General features: G+C 46.4%; 3 protein-coding genes across 4 annotated transcripts in view; 1 reads left to right on the top strand and 2 right to left on the bottom strand.

Annotated features, from left to right (window-relative positions):
• The window catches only part of p4ha1a (prolyl 4-hydroxylase, alpha polypeptide I a), a 35,329-nt gene extending 31,788 nt beyond the window's left edge, over window positions 1–3,541 (top strand). For both annotated transcript variants that reach the window (XM_056296891.1, XM_056296890.1), the window contains exon 15: window positions 927–3,541. In XM_056296891.1, the coding sequence (XP_056152866.1) occupies window positions 927–997 (71 nt within the window). In that variant the 3' untranslated portion in view covers window positions 998–3,541. The remainder of the gene's footprint in view (window positions 1–926) is intronic.
• A 96-nt stretch (window positions 3,542–3,637) lies between these two features.
• arg1 (arginase 1) lies at window positions 3,638–14,737 on the bottom strand. The gene is made up of 8 exons (XM_056296892.1): window positions 14,390–14,737; window positions 14,103–14,175; window positions 12,640–12,814; window positions 8,644–8,803; window positions 7,516–7,610; window positions 7,274–7,378; window positions 6,552–6,688; window positions 3,638–4,248 (listed from the first exon to the last, which is right to left on the bottom strand). The coding sequence occupies exons 1-8, from the start codon at window positions 14,690–14,692 to the stop codon at window positions 4,085–4,087; spliced, it is 1,212 nt and encodes a 403-aa protein (XP_056152867.1). The 5' UTR covers window positions 14,693–14,737; the 3' UTR covers window positions 3,638–4,084.
• A 518-nt stretch (window positions 14,738–15,255) lies between these two features.
• The window catches only part of heatr1 (HEAT repeat containing 1), a 41,248-nt gene continuing 36,779 nt past the window's right edge, over window positions 15,256–19,724 (bottom strand). Inside the window, exons 45-46 of the mRNA XM_056297034.1 lie at window positions 18,571–18,679; window positions 15,256–17,815 (exon numbers count right to left, since the gene is read on the bottom strand). Of these exons, the coding sequence (XP_056153009.1) occupies window positions 17,727–17,815; window positions 18,571–18,679 (198 nt within the window). The 3' untranslated portion in view covers window positions 15,256–17,726. The remainder of the gene's footprint in view (window positions 17,816–18,570; window positions 18,680–19,724) is intronic.

The following is a 19,724-nucleotide window of genomic DNA, read 5'->3' as shown; positions in this document are numbered from 1 at the left end:
TTTTCCTTAGTGAAACAATCATTTAAAAAATATTTTGTGTTTACTGCAGTCTCATATTTCATTTTGTATGAAAATCTGAAACCATCCATCCATTATCCAAACCGCTTATCCTTACTCAGGGTCGCGGGGCTGCTGGAGCCCATCTCCCCGCCTGCCATCCAGTCATTGGATGGCAGGCGGGGAGACACCCTGGATGGGCCACCAGACCATCACAGGGCCCACACACACACACACACACACATTCACACCTAGGGACAATTTAGTACAGCCGATTCACCTGACCTACATGTTTTTGGACTGTGGGGGGAAACCGGAGCCCCCAGAGGAAACCCACGCAGACACGGGGAGAACATGCAAACTCCACACAGAGGATGACCTGGGACGACCCCCACCCAAGGTTGGACTACCCTGGGGCTCGAACCCAGGACCTTCTTGCTGTGAGGCGACCGCGCTAACCACTGCACCACCCTGCCATGAAACTATTCAGTGTGACAAATATGCAAAAATAGAGGAAATCAATCAGGAAGTGGGCAAATACTTTTTCACAGCGCTGTACCTTTCAGTCCAAGATCTCTTCTGAAGTTGCTGCTGTTACCTACTGACACATCTCACCTCTTCAAGAACTACTCAACTCTTCAAGAACTACTACCCTGTTACTTGTTCTTAGCACTTATTGTATCATTCATAAAAAAAAAATCTCTTTCTTGCGCTTTTACTTGAGCACTGGTTTGCTCTTAGATGCTTGTTTAGATGCACTTATGACCTCTGATGACTAGTCGTTCTCCTGATTTCCTACGTTATAAATGCACTTATTTTAAGTCACTTTGGATAAAAGCGTCAGCTAAATGACTGTAATGTAATGTAAATGTAATCTCTTTCTCTTTGCTTGTTCTTGTTCTTCTACCTCTCCTTTCTCCGTGCTCCAGTATCCAATAAATGGATCCATGAACGAGGACAGGAGTTCAGACGACGCTGTGGCCTTGAGGAGACAGCCTGACAGTGGACCAAGTGCCAGCATTCGTCCTCCTCGGCTTCCTCACACTTTTTGTCTTCCAAGACGTACTCCTCTGTCGCATATGACACATTTGACAGCTCCTACCTAAGTCACACCCTCTGACTTCTCCACCACGAGCCAAGCACTCCTTCCTCCCTTCCCTCCCTCCCCTCAACCTCAGTGCTTAGCAGCTGAGTCTGGGGGGGGGGGTCACACGTGTGATCTGACACATTTATTTTTATCTAAAGTGCACATGTGTCTGACTGACCGAGCGTGTATGTAAAGTTTGTGAGCCTTTTGTGTGAGAGGTCGTGGGCCGTCTTGTGTCTTCTGTAAAGGGTTTTGCACACTTGCTTCTCATAAACACAACCCTCCCCGTCCGCTTTGATACGTGAGACCGTTACCGTGACCTTTGTTGTTGCACTGGCACCGTAGCATGAGCCTACCTGCTGCTGTCAACCGCAGCTGACTTTTTGCCCTCTACCTTAACAATACAGAACCTTTTTGTTTTCAATTTTGTATTTTAACTCTATGATATATTGACACCACTCCACTTTTTTTAGGGTTAGGGTCAGTCTGTTTTTTCCTTTTTTCAGTTTCTCTTGTGCCATCTACTGTGACTTGACACAAAGAGTCCTGTTAATGCACTGCCTGTCTGTCATGTCCCTCTCTTCTTCTAGTTGTCTCTCTGCCTTATGACCTTAACTAATGCCCTGACGTTAGTTCTTCACCCCAGACCCCTTTCTCCTGTGCAGGTCAGGTATGCACATACACACACACACACACACACACACACACACACACACACACACACACACACACACACACACAAATGCATGCATGCACACTGGCGATATCAGAGCTGCTTTAAAGCGGATTCTTACCACTGGGGCAATTGCATATCATGTTGTGTCTGATTCCACCCCGCCACCCCCCCCACCCCATCCCATGCACTGCACCTTCCACTCTTTCCTGTCATCCTTTTTTCCATCGTTATGCTCAATGTCAACCTCACTCACTTTTAAATCTGCCCTGCCATGTCTCCTCCCACTCTGTTCACTCCCCCGTTTTGCACCAATACATGTGTTTGTATGTGTGTGTGTGTGTGTGTGTGTGTGTGCGTGCGTGCGTGCGCGCACACGTGCGCACGATGGCATCTGTCAGTGCCCCAAGCTAGGCAGGCTATTTTAGCCCTGAGGTCGTTCACTCTTTCCAAGAACAAACAACCAATTATCGTTGACATTGATGCTAAAAGAAGGCACAGTATATCTCTTATGTCTCCAGCACCCACCACAACAGATGCCCCTCTCTCTTTTTACGTGCCTCTTCCAATCCTTCGATTGCCTTGGCCAGTTATAGTTGGACTTAAAAGTTGAAGGAGTTGTAAAAGCCACACTGTTTATGGCGTGCTGGCTGAATTACTGCTACTCTTTTGCTGTTTGCCTTATAAGTCACTACTATATACTTGTTTAATTCTGCAACATTAATGAAAGTGTTGTAGTATAAATACAGGAAGGATGCATGGTGACAACCTGGGGGGTGGGGGGTTCTTCCAAGATGGCTGCCACTGTGAACCACATCTGGTTCTTACTAATTGGGGCAAAAGTTTGTGTTAAAATTTACCCCTCAACGGATTTCAGTTACCAAAGAATCGAGAGGGCATTTCTGAGCGTGGGAGTTTTATGCCAGTCCTTTTTTTTTCCTGTATGTCTTTTATTTATCTACCCTTCCAGCCATTCACTCCATCTATTTTACTGAAGCAGAAGTGGAGAGGGAAGCATTGCTCTACTACTCAACCCAACAGACAGACCCTTCTTTTTATTTTTTTCTGAGCTGAACTTCAGTTTATTTAACAGGTTAGCAGAATGTTTTGACAAGAAAACCTCTCACTTACTTTGGACACACTAAAGCACCCAGCAGTCGTGAGCAGAAGGTGCAGTTGTAGCCATGATAGTGACATCTCCCCGGGTGAATATAAGTCAGCTGTGGAGCAATCAAGTGATGGTTCAGGAACCATCCAGAGCTGGTAGCCCCATAGTGTGTGTGTGTGGGGGGGGGGGGTCTAGAGGTGGGAGCGTAGGAGTCATAGGCCAAGGCCCTCGGGGACCGCGCAGTGTGGCCTGGATCCCTGGGCGGCCAGGGGTAGCCGGCTGGAAGCAGGGGGGCAGAGCATTCTAGGATGGGTGGGGGAGCCTTCCATAAGACGGGGAGGGAATCATCAGAAGCTCAGTCCCTTTTCCTCTCCCACCATGCAACTTCCTGAAGTAATGAGGGCGATGGTGGTGCTGTCCATGAGACTCACCGTCCAGCTCTCTTACAGTTTAGGGCCACGTTCCATGCCGGGACCGGATCCGCCAGCTCCACATTGGCCAGTGGAACCAGATATCTGCATAAGTTGTGCTGCTCCAGTCTGACACTTGACTACTCGTATCCCTTCTTTTTATTTTATGCAAAGAAATGTGTGTGTATGTGTATGGATGCTTTACCACTGTGTATGTATGTATGGAAAATGAATGTTTTTCTAGAGAAAAATAAACTTTATCTGAATTGAAGTACGCAGTTTGTGGTGTGATCTGGGCATTATCTCACAAATTATGCTGTAAGTTCTATATTCAATATAGATTTCAAGATTTTTTTTTTGGCATTTTCAACCTTTATTTGATAGCGATAGTAAAGAGAGAGAGAGAGAGACGGGTAGGGCAGAGGAGAGAGGGGGGATAACATGCAGCAAAGGGCCCGGGCTGGATTCGAACCTAGGCCACTGCAGTAAGGACTCAGCCTTACGTGGTACACACTCTACCAGGTGAGCCACTGGGATACACTTGAATCTACATATTAGACTCGGCACCACAGTGTGACATACATTTTGTGGAGAGTATGAAACCCACCTAAAGGTCATACTGCAAAAAACAATCAGGTCATCATTTTGACTCAATCATGCTGGTGGACTCAACACTTCGACCTTCATGTTCCTCTCAAGGTGCAAAACTTAAGAGTATTCAAAGTGAAGATGTGTTTTCAGTCCTCGATTTCCTGTTGGTGCGTAGTTCAGGCTTTTGTCCATCAGTGGTGTTTGCTGATTAGTTAAGGTCAGGGTTCAGGCATGCGGTAATCTTGCGGGTGGTTGCCCCCTCGCTGACTTCCAAAACAGCCCAACGCAAGGTCGACTGCTGTTCTAACTGTGGACTCGACTTCCTCCTCCGTCCGGCCTCTCTTTGGATTGACTTCCACTATATCCATGCCTGAAAGCAGACCTGTGGGAGGGGCGCGGACGAGGAGGGACTCAACATCAGGCCATACAGGTTGATATATGATTTGGTAATACATGTTATTTTTTTTAAACCAGTCAAATTATTTAAAGAATAATGAAACCCTAGGCCATTTTTGTGCCTTTGCTGACTTGTACAGGTTAAAAACCATGTAAAGGTTATCCAAAGGAATTGAATCAAGTGCAACTGGACTTGGTATATATCCGTGAATGAGAACATTCACAGACATGTAAAGGTTAAGCACATGCCATGCTGATCTCTGTACTGTTGTGATGTTAGCATAGCAGGATAAACATAGCTGCAGATAATAAAATTAATAATGGGTCTGTCTGATTTATGTGAGCCAGCACACCTATCAGCATTGACAGACAGGTTGTGTCCGAAATCGCATACTGGCACACTATTTAGTACACCAAAATAGTACGTGTTTATAGTATGTCTTAAAACATAGTATGCATCAAATACTACAGGAAAAATACCCAGATGTTAACTACAACCAGAGAAATTTTAGAGTATGCAAAACTCTGGACACTGCTGTCGTGAATATCCCACAATGCATTGCGGTACTTAATGATAACAACCAACAATGGCGAAGGGCAATACAAAACCCAACCAGCAGGGCGGTGGAACGGTTTAAGTGTAAATATTACTTTTCACTATGCTAAGCAGAAAGTGGTTAAAAATCATTGTTTATTTTTACATCTTAAAATAAGGATGTGGGTCACCACACTGGCAGAAGTTTGTGTGCAGCGTGTCATTAACCTGCAAAGAGCTGAAAGGAAGTGGTGCGGTTCTATGATGAATAATACATATGTCCAAACAGCCGTTGGACTTTTAGCTCACAAACTGACAGTACACTGTAAGTTTAGCTAATGAGATTTCGGATGCAACCACAGACAGATAGAATTGTCAGTAGTACTGTCAACGCCAATTCTTGGGTGCACCGTAATCAAGTGGACCCGTTGTTTATGTTATTATAGCTGCAGCTGTGTTTATCCTGCTGTTCTTTCATCAGAGGGCACCAGGACCAGGTTGCCATGTTTAACCTTTAGATGGTTTTTAGCATGTAGATGTCAACTCACTAAAATGGTCTAGGGTTTAGTTACCCTCTCTTTAAGCAACTTATTTCCAACATCGGTGCAATGCGCTTTGCATCGGGTCAGTTAAAACTGAGCGGGAAAGAGATGAGCATCAATCATTTATCTACCGGTAAAGAGAGAGAGGGAGTGAGTGTGTGTGTGCGTGAGTGAGTGCATAGAGAGAGAATGTGAGCTCTAGTTAGACAAAAGGCCGGATGCATGGTTGTATGTGTCCACATGCGTGTTCAAATATAGGCAGTGTGCGGGAGCTTGTATCGAAAGTGCCGTACAGTTCTCAAAGTGCACATGTTTTTTGCATGGGTACGTCCCGAACCATCGCCGACTATTTAGTGCCACAGTCAATCTGGATCTACAGAAGAAGAGGAACCCCAAACCCTGGACGCGCTGTTGCTGTGCTTGGTGAAGACTTATAGGGGTATAAGATATGTAGGCCTCTGGGTTTGTGTATTAAGCATGAATGACAACGGAAATTTTGAAATCTCTTAAAGTTGCCTTTTTTTTTCTTAATCAGATGGAAAATGGTTAACACTTGTTTTTCACTCAAGTACTTTGCAGAATCCCTAGATGGATATTTTATATTCTATTAAGACTGAAGAACACCCAAATCAGCATATATCACCCTCAAGGTCTCTATTGTGTGTCAAACACAACTTTTTTGGGAGGGATCCCCCTCCCCCCTTTTTTTTCTCCCCAATTGTACTTGGCCAATTACCCCACTCCTCTGGTCACTGCTCCACCCCGCTGATCCGGGGAGGGCTGCAGACTACCACATGCCTCCTCCGATACATGTGGAGTCGCCAGCTGCTTCTTTTCACCTGACAGTGAGGAGTTTCACCAGGGGGATGTAGCACATGGGAGGATCACACTATTCCCCCTAGTTCCCTCTTCCCCCCGAACAGGCGCCCCGATCGACCAGAGGGGGTGCTAGTGCAGCGACCAGGACACGTACCCACATCCAGCTTCCCACCCGCAGACACAGTCAATTGTGTCTAGGGATGCCCAACCAAGCCAGAGGCAACACGAGGATTCGAACTGGCGATCCCCGTGTTGGTAGGCAACGGAATAGACTGCCACGCCACCCGGATGCCCAAGGTTTATATTTTCTGTCAAGCACGTCTTGCCAGAAAAAACTGTGCAGACGTTGTTATTCATACGGTGACTCAGGTATCCAAGAATGTTTTTCCTTACCTGTGTGACTAATGTGCTCTGTGATATAGAGTCCTTCCCGATAGGTGAGCCCCCCCACCACAGGCGTCCCTGTAGCTGGGGTCACCAAAGGGTCAATAGCGTCGACATCGTAGCTCAGGTGAATAGGCTTTTTCACTCTGCAGAGACCAAAATTAAAATGGGTATCATTGCTTTTAGAATTAAGTCTGCCTGTGCACCAAGTTGGGATTTCTATCCTGCCCTCTGATTTTGCTTTGAAATGAATTTATAATGCAACCATCATTCTTAATTCCTTGATTTGATTTAAACTAAACCCTTACCTTTGTAACCGATAAGCTTAACAGTATATTGCAGTGGCTTTCTATCTGGGAGACTTAACTCCCTCCCAATGGGGTCTCAAGGCAGTTTTACAGGGTTCAAAATAATAGAATCTGTTGAATTTATTCATCAAAAATGTAATTGATCAACAACAAATTCTTTGTAATCATATTTTTTTATCCCAAGAGGTATTTGTCCAGGGCTTCCAATAAATAAAGAATAAAATCTGAACAGGAAGGAAGAACGTTGGCACTTGATGTCAGAAGGCTGCAATCCACTACCGACAACCGGGGGTCGTGACTTTGCTTTGCAGGTCACAAAATTAAAAAACTGACAACCACAGAAACGTTGAAACATTCAGATCACGTGTGAATAGAAATCATCACTTCAGCAACGTGTTGGTATGTAGAACAGGGACATCGTACCTGGAGCAGAGGTAGTCGCAGGTCTCCTCCATTACTCTGGCTATGCCGAGGCGATCCACCTCCGTCATGGAAAACACTTTGATGTCCAGCAGCCTAAGGATGTAACTGTAAAGAGACGCAATCAGCTGGATTTGAATATGATCAATAAATCAGTTCATCTACAACTAGGAGAAGAATCTCTGCATGTCTCACAGCACTGCTCATTCTCCATTTTAAAGACCATTGACTGTGAAGAAACCTACTGTTCCTCTGGGTCCACATCTCTCAAGCCAATGTAAACCAGGTCCTTGGCTGATATGCAAGGCTTTATCCAAGAGAAGTTGGGCAGGACAGGAATCTGGTGAAGTTAATAATGTGTTGTGTCAGAAGGAGCCTGAAGTTAGAATCTTTGTTATCTTGTACATATGTTGAAAATGAAAATGTATGTTATACCATCAGTAACAACTATAAACAGTTTCATCACTAAAGATTTGAGCTGCTGGACACTGGTACAGAACTTTGTAATGACAGACAGCAGAGGTGTGGACTCGAGTCACGTGACTTGGACACAAGTCAGACTCGTCATGAATTTGATGATTTTAGACTTGACAAAACTGATAAACATTTAACTCAACTTTGACATTAATACCATTGACTCATGACTTCACTTGAACTTGAGCCATTTGACTTGATACCTTCTTCAAGCCTAAAGATAAATTGCTTTTAAAAAGTGCAGTAAATCATATCTTCATTTCCATAATTACAAATACAAATACACAAATTTGAAAAAGCAGTCATGACTGGTGTAAATTGTAAAATTTTGAAATGGCATTACATTTGATGAAGAGCGCATAATGACATGTTCAGGACTTGGGACTTGATTTGAGACTTAATTGACAACAATATAAATTTGATTTGTGACTTGAAAAAGAATGACTTGGTCCCACCTATTAGCTAGCATCATAAGTGCACTAGTAAGTGTGACCAGCCTGTAAAACCACCTGTACTTCAGTGCCAAATAAATTGTAGATGTTCTGGGCTACTGGACACTAAACTTGGAAAAAAGTAACTTCCCAGCACTTCCCAGAAAGTTGATCAGTTCATCTGGACACAAAGTTTAGTGGGAGAAACATTTCATCACTCATCTAAGTGGCTTTGTCAGTCTCAGCTGAGTATAGGTATCTGGGTCCCTTGGATGAGTGATGAAGTGTTTCTCCCACTAAACTTTGTGTCCAGATGAACTGATTAAACTTTCCGGGGTTTCCTTACCTGGATTATTGAGTATACATCAAGACATAACATGCACTTTGCATAAAACAATTAAACCAAAATGTGACACACAGAAACACAAAGATAAACTTTACAGTCATAGAAACTCCTTGGCTGGTCACCTTGGAGTGCAGTTCACGGATGAGGTAGGACATGGGCTGCCCGTGGATGTTGCCTGTCGGAGAGGTGAGAGGTGTGTTGATGTCTGCATGAGCATCCACCCACACCACGCCCAGCTCCTTCTGGGCTGCCGTGTGACCATGGATGGAACCTATTGCCAAACTAAATACAGAACAGGTCGAACAACATAGAGTACTGTATTTAGTGGCTTCTCAGTCACTGATAAAACAAGTGCAACTAACTGTTGACTTGTCAGATATGTTCATCACTGTTAGTAGAACCAATTTTCAATGAGAATGACAAGAAAGGTCTCCTTAATCTAGTATTGGCTTATTATAATATGCTTTTCTATTTACTCAATACTAGACCATTCAATTTCATATTTCATCGCCAGTTTTAATTTCTTTGCACCCACCAGCTACAAGGCAATTTATTTGCATTGTAGTCTCTTAATGTAGTTTTCCTGCTCTTTCCAAATTTAAGAGAAGGTTGATTCATCCTCAAGCGGTTACGAAACATCTCACTGCTGAATGTGGAGGGGAAGGTCTTCTTTGGAATCCTGGCAAAGAGGCTGACCAATTTTCTGATAAGCAACAAGTACATCGATGCCTCCATTCATAAAGGTGGAGTCCCAGGGGTGCCTGGCTGTATTGAACACACTGGCATAATGTCAAAGATCATCGAGGATGTAATGTAGAATCATGGAGACCTGGCTGTTCTGTGGCTTGACCTAACAAACGCCTATGGGACAGTACCACACAAGCTGGTGGAAACCACACTCAAGGCTTACCGTGTTCCTGAAAAGTTCCAACAACTCCAATACTACTTCACACACTTCAAGATCCGCTTGTCCTGTGGCGACTTCACCACTGACTGACAGCAACTGGAGATGAGCTTTGTCACCAGGTGCACTATTTAGGTGATTCTGTTCTCAGTGGCAATGAACCCTCTAGTCAAGTCAGTAGAGAAACCAAGATAGGGTGCCATACTTGCAAGTGGCATCCAACAAAATCCAATCAGGGCCTTCATGGACAACCTCACAATAATAGTACGGTCAGTCCGAGAAGACAGATGGATTTTGGAAGAACTGATAGAAATCACTAAGGTGCCAGAATGGAGTTAAAGCCTGCCAAATCCAGAAGCCTGGTCCTGAGGAAGGGTTGTGTCCAGGATCGATTACAATTCAAGAATGTTGACAATGTCATTCCCACTGTCAGCAAGAAGCCAGTGAGGAGCCTGGGGAAGTGGGTCAGAGCCAACCTCAATAATAGGAAGAGTGTAAAGGAGATGCTCACCCAAGCAGGCACGTGGCTGAGAGCCCTGGAGAAGAGCAGCCTACCTGGCAAATACAAGACCTGGGGTTACCAGCATAGGATTCTATCCAGACTACTGTGGCCACTGCTTGTCTACACAGTGCTCCTGTCCACAGTAGAATTGGAGAGAAAGATAAAGTTTCCTGAGGAGGTGGCTGTCAGTCCCCAAATGCTTCTGCTCCATCGGCCTGTACAGCTCAAGGAGCAAGCTGCATTTGCCAATTACATCAGCGGTGGAGGAGTACAAGGCAACAAAAGCACAGCAAGCCACAATGCTGTGAGACAGCGAGGATGAGCACATTCGCCAGGCAGGCATCAACATCTGAACTGGACACAAAGTGGTCAGCCAGCAGTGATTTGGAAGAGGCGGAGGAACAGCTGCGGCATCAAGACATCGTTTGGATTGTGAACCAGATGAGACTGGGCAAGGGTTGCATCACCAGTTCAAACTGGATGGACGTGAACTCAAAGCAGCATTGTGGAATGGTGGAAAGGGAAATTCGGGCAGTGGAAGAAGAGGGTAGGCACGCCAGGGCTATAGCTATGAAGCAGCAGGGCAGGTGGACCCATTGGGACAGCGTGCGGGGGAGAGCTCTGGGCTGTCAGGACATTGTACATGGAGAAGCACCAGATCAAGTTTCTGCTGTGCTCCATGTATGATGTTTTTCCCACACCAGCGACTCTTCACAGGTGGAGGCTGACGGAGGAGCCTTGCTGCGCAGTGTGTGGGAGAGCAGCGAGCCTGGAGCATATCCTCTCATCCTACAAAGCAAGCCTGGTAGACGGAAAGTTCAGATGGTGCCATGACCAAATACTGGCACAGTTGGCAGCAGTAATGTAGAAGGAGAGGAAGCAGAAGAAAACCAAACTTCAAGCCAGAGGCCTCCGCTTCATCAACTTCCTCAGGCCGGGGGAGAAGGCTGGCATGAAGGCAGGGGGTTTAGGGGTCTTGGCCATGGTAGATGACTGGGAGACATGGGTCGACCTCAAGAAGCAGCTTCAGTTTCCAGAAGAGATTACCAGTACAAGGGGGCATCCTGGTTGCATGGCGGTCTTTTCCGTTGCCTACCAACATGGGGCTTGCCAGTTCGAATCCCCATGTTACCTCCAGCTTGGTTGGGCGTTCCTACAGACACAATTGGCCGTGTCTGCGGGTAGGAAGCCAGATGTGGGTATGCATCCTGGTTGCTGCACTAGCGCCTCCTCTGGTCAATCGGGGGCACCTGTTCAGGAGGGAGGGGGAACTGGGGGGAATAGCGTGATCCTCTCACGCGCTACGTCCCCCTGGTGAAACTCCTCTCTGTCAGGTGAAAAGAAGTGGCTGGCGACTCCACATGTATCGGAGGAGGCATGTGGTGGTCTGCAGCCCTCCCTGGATCGGCAGAGGAGGTGGAGCATAGATCTAGACGGCTCGGAAGAGTGGGGTAATTTGCCGGGTACAAATGGGGAGAAAAAGCGGGGGAAATCCCAAAACAAAAACAACAAAAAAAGATTACCAGCACAAATCTCCCACCGGACCTCCTCCTCTGGTCAAGGGATACAAACCAGGTACCCCTCCTTGAGCTGACCGTGGTGTGGAAGGAGAGGATTGAGGAAGCTCACAAGTGCAAGCTCAGGAAATACCAGTCCCTCATCCAGGAAAGCCAGCAGAGGGGATGGAGAGCCTGGAACCTTCCAGTGGAAGTCGGCTACAGGGGCTTTTCAGGGCAATCACTCTGGAGAGCTCTAGGGATCCTTGGAGTCAAAGGAGCATCCCTTAAGAAGTTGGTTGCCAACATCTGCAAACAGGCAGAGACAGTATCCCAGTGGCTCTAGCTCAAGAGGAGTGTGCGCTGGTGAAAGTTCCCTGGTGGAGGAGAGCTGAGAGGTAGCCAGACCTGAGAGGCTGAGGGGACAGTTCCAGGACGCTGTTTCTGTTGTCATGCCCTCCTGAGGTGTCATGGCTTTGTCAACAAAACACTGGTGAAAGCAGATGCCTGTTTGATAACCCTGGGAAGCCGCGATGGTCTAAGCCGCCAGGCTCTTCCCTGGGAGGAGTGCCGAAAGGTAGAGTCCACTTGAGGGAGCAATTGTGTGCCAGCTGTAGGTACAGGAGACACCTGTTAGGTGAGACAGCTGCGATGACCCCATCATTTTTGAGATATAAGTGTCTCAGGCATAACTTTTATTTTCTCTGTTTTTCATTTTGGATGAATGTTTTTGTAAGCGCCTTAGGGTTTCTTCATCTCATCTGCATGGCTAATTTTCCATTCATTTCTTTTGTTAAATATTTGTATAGGGAAAAAATTAAGATCTAAACCTCAACCTGTCTGTCAGATGAAAAGCTGAAGAATGGATCAGTCAGTCTGTTTTAACTTGGCCTTTGCTCCCACCCACGCTACAGCGCAGACGCTTTTGCTCTTGCTCTCCACTTTGCCCTTCGGTTTTCCAAGTTTTCCTATTTTTTTGTTACTTTTTTGCTACTTCTCCATGAGCAGTACTCAACTCCCAACAACTAGATTACTTGTAAAAGTGACCAGTTTTCACAGAGTTTTCAGATTTCATCTCTTTGAAGAAAAGAGATTGTCAACAGCTCAATGAGTCCTGCTACCCTTGGGAACTAGACTGACTTATAGGGTTAGGGTATAATGCTTTCATTGGGTCTTGCCTGACTTGAGTGAAGACCATATGTCTACACCCACACACCTGTGGTCTCCACCAAGCATCAGGGAAGTGTGTCCATCCTTCTTGATGGTGCACACGGCCTCTGCCAGGCGTTGGTTGGCGCTGCCCACCGTTCGGGGATTCTTGACGTGGCCGAAGGGCTCATCGTTGGGCACTTCTTCAAACACCAGGTTGCCATAGTCTTTCACTGTGCAGCCTGCACAAATAGGTACAACATTTATCACTATCCAATACATAATGTCCTCGAACATTTAAAATCAAACCAAGTCACTGTTCCTGTGAAATAGGTAGGTAATTAAGGGGGGCAGAGGTGTCATTGTATCAGAATTGTCCATTTTCCCCAAAGACTTGATGTGAGGGCCATTCAGTGTTTAGTCACAATGTAAAAGGGATTTTCCGATCACGTTGCAGCACTGCTTGGTCAACAACAGCGGGTCCATGACGGATATGTGGAAACTCTCTTGGGTTTTTCAGTTTAAACATGCAAAGCAAACATTGCCCTGGTGTAATGAACCACTGGAAGATAAATACGTGATCTATGGAAGACTTTTGCCTCCGTTTCTGTGCATCATGCACAAACAACAGTTGCCATTATACCCCGGCCTCTTGTTCTATAGGGCCCTTTCTAATCTTGGTGTGGCATCGGAGAGAACTGGCCTTTCCTGACCCCTCTACATTTCCAGTCCACAAGCATGGGCACACAGTCATACAGACACATGCGCACAGACATCACAAAACACTTTCAAAGGAAACAGGTGCAAGGTCACCTAAGTAAGGTAATCGGGTCCATTCCACAATGCACCATCAAATAATAAACACCGAGTGTCTGACATTACTCAGATCTCACGTGAACAAAGGCACGCACGTCTCGGTACATGCTGCACCACAACTGTGACCGCCAAACCTCCTGGCTGGGCAGCCTGCCACCCGGAGGAGGCACCATTACCGGCAAAATGTGAGAGGATTCATTAAACAGCTCTCAGGAATAAAAGCGGATCGGCATAGTTTAAAAATAGGCGCGACAGGACCTGTCTGGAAACAAAAGAATGTGTTCTTTCTAGCCGGCTTGGATGAGGGGGAATGGTACCCGGCTGATAAAACACCGACTACACTGAGCAGTTACCCGCAAAACAGCGACTATACTGAGCCGTTACCCGCAGACTAGAAATGTCGCTCATCTGCGCCACTTTCAAGACGGCGTGGTCTTGGCAGGCCGGAGAGGTCAGGTCAACAAACAGCCACGGCGACCGAACCAGCAGACTTTGTACAACACGTCGTACTTGTGAAACACAACGCAGCGAGATTTCGGAGACGGTAAAGGCCCTGGATTAAAAAGCAGGGCTGAAACGAAAGCAAAAAACGCAAGTCGAAAAGAAGAAGAAGAAGATAAGAATAACATTTTATTTTTTATTTTATTTACATTTTAAAGCTCAACAGAAAACACAAATCACGAAATGAGGATGGGGGGCACACACACACGTCACCTCGCGCTCGGAGCTTCTTCAGCAGTCCGGCGGCCCGGATCCGGTCCGGTCCCTGCTCCACCCCGCCTCTGGGCTGCAGCAGAGCACAGTCATGTACCACTGGGTGATGGAGGAATTCGTGACAAGTTCTACTGGCCAGTACCGCCCGAGTGACTCCGCGTCACACCGGCTACACATGGCGCTAAAGCGCGGGCGAATTGTTGCCCTTTTGCGCTTCTGGACAAAAGATGAAAACATGGTTTATTCATTCATGGAGGAGGCGTTACGTGACTGCTCCTCTTCCTCACCTGCCCCTTGGAGAAAGGCGCTCCGATGACTCCCACGCTCCTCGGCTGCTGCTGCTGCTGCGGCTGCTCCTGCTGATGATGCTGATGATGACCCCGTTTATGAACCCTGAAGGAGACCTGTAATCCCCTCGCGCCTCTCATGATCATCATTTCCCCGTAGCGCGCGAACCTCTCGCTCGCTCTGGCACAAGGCGCGCGTGTGCGGCCAGTAAACACCGGGGATTTAAGGAGCGGCGCGGGACGCGGGCAGGTGGGGGGGGGGTTGTTCTTGGCACCGCCCCGGCGCGGAGACCGCCCCAGCATCCCCCGAGCCGAGGCCCCGCCGTCACATTACACAGCACGCGCCGTGTTCGCCGCTCAGCTTCCTGCACGGAAGACGCCGCACGAACACGTGTCAAACCTACCGACGCCACATCACAGCGCAACAGAAGAACTTCTTGTGTGGAAGTAGGCTAGGCCCAGTACTGCAGTAGTATTGCAGTACATGTTCACCAGAGACGGTATTTTTTTTTTTACATAGTATTTAGTTACACAACATCCTCCGAGGTACGCGGGTCATCTGAATGGGCTGTACCAATGAAATGGACCCGACTGTCCTGACCGGATGCTCGTCGGTACCGTCGACAGTTTCTGCACAGAACTTCATGAGCCCGTCCCAATCACGTTTTCACCTGAAGAAGAGATATACTTACTATACCTACCGATCAGGGGCCACGTGTTAACTCAGCTTGCGATTCCCGCCAAATTCAGGAGATGCCCCAAATCTAGAAACGGTAACCATTAAATAGAACTTGGCACACGGTTTGACTAATGCGGAAAAACAAAGAGGGGTGGCAAGGCGAGCTTGTTGCACCACAACCTCCACAAACAAAAGCAGTTAAATTCACAAAAAAAAAAAAAAAAACATTCACAGGTGCAAAACAGGTCCAAGTTGAACATTTTACTCCAAGTTTACAAAATCGTTGCTCGAAGCAGATAAAAGCAGCAACTACACGACATAAATGTAGTTCATTTTCATCCAACTCATTGAATATGCAAAGTTTCACGTGTGCAGAGGGTAGATTGCCTCTCATCTGGAGACCAAATTAAGATATTTCTCTATTTATTTTGATACAGGTCCCCAAAGGGAAATTGTTCTCTGCATTGAGCCCATCCTAGCTGTGCAGCCAGGAGCAGTGGGAAGCTGCTGTGCAGCGCCCGGGGACCAACTCCAGCCTGTCTCACCACGCCCCGGTCAGGGGTACGAACCCTACCTAACATGCATGTCTTTTTCTTTTTTTTTTTTGATAAATATGGAAAAAATAGAAATCTCATCATTCACACGTGATAGATTGTTGACCGTTATCACAACCATCTGTCCAGGAAAGCGAGGTAATAATCAATAAAAGCAAGTAAAAAAGTTACCGACCCGCCGTCTGAGCAGCAGATCCGAGGTTGAACATTTTACTACTAGTTTACAAAATCATCTACTCAAAGCAGATGCAAGCAGGAACTACATGCCATTATGTAGTTAATTTTCATACAATCCACACTGCGCAGGGAGAGGTGGTGTGTGTGTGTGTGTGTTTCATTCCAAAACTGGAAGATCCGCTATTTAAAAAAAAATGAATGTGCAAATACGTCTCTGGGTCTGTCAGAAAAAGCAGTGGTTTGGCCTGGAGTCACCTTGTCACGAAAGTGATGAGGCGTCTCCTTCGAGACTGCCGGCCGGAGAGATGCAGTTGGCGAACGCATGCAGTACGAGGGTGGGTGTTTGAACTAAAATTGGGATCGACTGGCCACTAAATTGGGAGAAAAAGGGAAAAATCAGAAATAAATTTTAAGAAAAAAAGGAGAGAGATGCTCTTACAAAATGACCCAAAGCAGCATTTACACACAGAACTGCGCTGCACGTGGGGGAAACGAGGGCAGTCCTCTTGACAAAATTACACTTTCGTCAAAAACCAAGAAGACGAGGTTCCCCGTGTTCAAGAGACACTGTGTGGTATACTTTAGGTCGACTCTGCTTCTCAAAAATGGATTTCTCACTTTAAAAAGAACGAAACGCTTCACATGCTGGTCAGAAATAGGAGGATTTTTAACACTAGAAAGACCGAGACGGTCATTAGGCCCGTTTTTGGATTTTCAAAGTTTAATAACTTTGTGAGAAAAAAAAGATACCGACCTGCCGCTCCCTGAATTCTCCTGTAATTGCATATATTTATTATGTTATTATATTATATACCGCCGGGTTTTTAAACTCTATATTCTGTCAAGATAAAGACCCAATTGAGATATTAACATTATGTATGTCTGTTACGAAACTGACACCAAAATTAACATTTTAACAACTTGAATACTAGTTTTCAAACAATTTAAAATGCCCGCTGTCCAACGCCTGTAAATACTGCAACACCTCAGTGGTAGTCATGGTGCCTCTGTACCCAGACATGTTGGCAATAATCAAAACTCAAGTTTAGACTATATCTCTGCACTGGAGGACACTAGTGTGTTTCTAGGACAGAGCGATGACCTTCATGAAGGAAATGATGTGGCCATCACACGTCATAAATAGTGACATGACGCACACGATCACGTGCGGTCTTGGTTGTTTTGGGTAGATCTTATCATAACTTTTTTTTGTGCAATTGATCTTAAACTCATTTTAATAGAAATATATGCAGTTTTAGGAGCATTCACAGAGCGGCAGGTCTGGAAACCCACGCAGACACGGGGAGAACATGCAAACTCCACACACAGGACGACCCACCAAGGTTGGACTACCCCGGGGCTCGGACCCAGAACCTTCTTATGAATAACTAAATGAAATCATCGATAAATATATAAATTAAATACCTCGCTGACTGCTGGGACAGGCTCCAGCATCCCCGCGACCCTGAGAGCAGGATAAGCGGTTCGGATAACAGATGGGTGGAAATTGTAAATCAGTTTTTTAATGCGGTTAAAAAGTAAAAATAAAAATAAAAATAAAAAGTAAAACTAAATTGCTGGATTCCTAAATCCATTTGACAATACCCTTTTTCAAAACGGTGAAAATGACCGGCTCGGTCGTTCTCGAGTTAAAGTTAAAATAGGGATGAACTACTTGTATGGGGATTTGGTTGACTGCACGGGGCTGTTTTGGTAGTCAAAGACACAATTCTCGGTTTGGAGGTCTCACAGTTGAGGATAACATGGCTCTGCGGGGGAAACGTCTTATCCAGAGCTTCTGGCAGGGACTCAATACAGTTTTCATACTGGGGGTCCAAGCAGAGCTCAAACTGTCCGCTGCAGCGGCGGTGGTGTCAGGCTCGTGTTGAGCTGAATGACAGTGTGTGCAGGTGTGAGTCCGTGTGTTTTAAAAGTAACTCTGCAGTGGTTCTCCCAGAATGTTCTCCATCTCCTGAATGACCTTCTGGACCTGGTGCTCCACTTCCTCGCACTCATCTGCAAGAGAAAGACAGCCAGTGGATGGATGAGCGAGGCCGACTTCAGCGCGCACGTCAAACACACGGTTCAGCGTACTGTACTGCCGAATTACACAGCGCTTACACAAGTCCCACTCTTTACTAAACCCTCGCTGAGGTTGTGCACGGGCCTCTCCCCCCACCAGTAACTGCTGGGACAGCATCCGGTCCAGCTCTCCTTTAAGTCATTGGAGATCACATGGAGGGGACCCTCTGAATTGGCAGGCACTATGAAATTACATTTAAGATGTGCAGGGTTTTGTTGTCACCTACTAGTTAAGGTTGTAAATATCTACGTCAAGAGAGATGTTGATAAACTTATTTTCCCCAAAACTCCCACAAATGCATTTTCTGTGAAAGTGAACCTCACAATCTAATTTGAGTTAAACCATCACCAGGGACTCTTACTCCATCATAAAAATCTAGCTGACTGGGAAACTATCAGAAGGTGGTGATGAAGTTTGATAGATGCTGGTTGCTGTAGTTGAGGAGTAGGTTACTGGGGGTGGGAGTGGTGGTTTTCCGCACTGAGGCTCCAACAAAAAGCCATTTTTAATGATGCGGTTAATGTGAAACCAACTGGGGTGACTGAAAATTGTGTCAAAAAGTGGGAAACGCCCTTTCATGGACTCCTGGCAGACAAAAACAAAAACTTGTTGAAATTTCAACTGAGACCTGATAGTCTTTTGAACTAATAACAGGACCCGGTCTGCCCGGTATACCGCGCTTACTTACCCTCCATGAGTTCTGCTAGGAAGGGGATGGTCTCAGGCAGCAGCACCATGTAATTCTCCTTCAGCTTGCCAGCCAGCTCCAATAGCACCAGCAGGGAAGAGAAACGCACCTGTGGGGGATGTGATGAAGGTCATATGAATTCACATTAAAAAGGCGTCCAGGTGGCATGGTGGTCTATTCCGTTGCCTACCAACATGGGATTGCCGGTTTGAATCCCCGTGTTACCTCCGGCTTGGTCGGGCATCCCTACAGATACAATTGGCTGTGTCTGCGGGTGGGAAGCCGTATATGGGTATGTGTCCTGGTCGCTGCACTAGCGCCTCCTCTGGTAAGTCGGGGCACCTGTTTCGGGGAGGGAGGGGGAGCTGGGGAGAATAGCGTGATCCTCTCATGCGCTACATGCCCCTGGCGAAACTCCTCACTGTCAGGTGAAAAGAAGCGGCTGGCGACACCACATGTATCAGAGGAGGCATGTGGTAGTCTGCAGCCCTCCCTGGCTTGGCAGAGGGGGTGGAGCAACGACCAAGACGGCTCGGAAGAGTGGGGTAGTTGGCCAAGTACAATTGGGGAGAAAAGGAGGGAAAAAATCTACAAAAAAAAAAACATTGAAGGGGGTGACTCACTTCAACCACCACCAATGTATAGCACCACCTGGGTGATGCATGGCAGCCATTTTGCAGCAGAACGCTCACCACACATCAGCTTGAGGTGAAGAGGGAGGAATCACTGAGCCAATTACACGGGGGGATGATCAGGTGGCCAGATGGTGAAGTGGGGTGTTGGGTTGGAGAGGACATGGGATGACTGTGACTTCCGTCTGACTGCTGAGTTTATATGGAGTGTTGATGTACATCTGAAGCATGTCAGTTGATTTACAACTGACAGGCCTCACAGTCATTCTGTGTGAGGTAAGATGTTCCCCAGGATGTATAACCAGTTATGTTTTCTTTGATGGGTTATTTAGGCGATTTATTGTTGATTAAAAGTAAGCAAAAGGGGGGCCATGGAGGAATTTTCCCTATATTGGATAGGTCTTCGCCTCCACCTTCGGCACAATTGATTATGCGTTGTTATGATGTTGTTTTGATATGCTCAAGGCGCAGCGTTTTCAAAGCCATCCAGCATGCCGAATTTCGCCACAAGAGGACACTGTT

This window comes from Lampris incognitus, chromosome 17, assembly GCF_029633865.1.
Source record: "Lampris incognitus isolate fLamInc1 chromosome 17, fLamInc1.hap2, whole genome shotgun sequence".
In the NCBI taxonomy this organism is placed as follows: Eukaryota; Metazoa; Chordata; class Actinopteri; order Lampriformes; family Lampridae; genus Lampris; species Lampris incognitus.
The sequence above is the reverse complement of the archived record's forward strand: the minus strand, read 5'-3'. Positions and strand labels throughout refer to the sequence as shown.

Bases quoted from the DNA above. Each gene is read 5' to 3' on its own strand.
- arg1 (XM_056296892.1), bottom strand. From the start codon at position 14,692: ATGCTGGGGCGGTCTCCGCGCCGGGGCGGTGCCAAGAACAACCCCCCC. The intron at 8,804-12,639 runs GTGTGTGGGTGT...TTCTGTATTTAG, and splicing joins ATGCTTGGTGGAGACCACAG to TTTGGCAATAGGTTCCATCC. The intron at 7,611-8,643 runs GTGACCAGCCAA...TAACTTCACCAG, and splicing joins TCCGTGAACTGCACTCCAAG to ATTCCTGTCCTGCCCAACTT.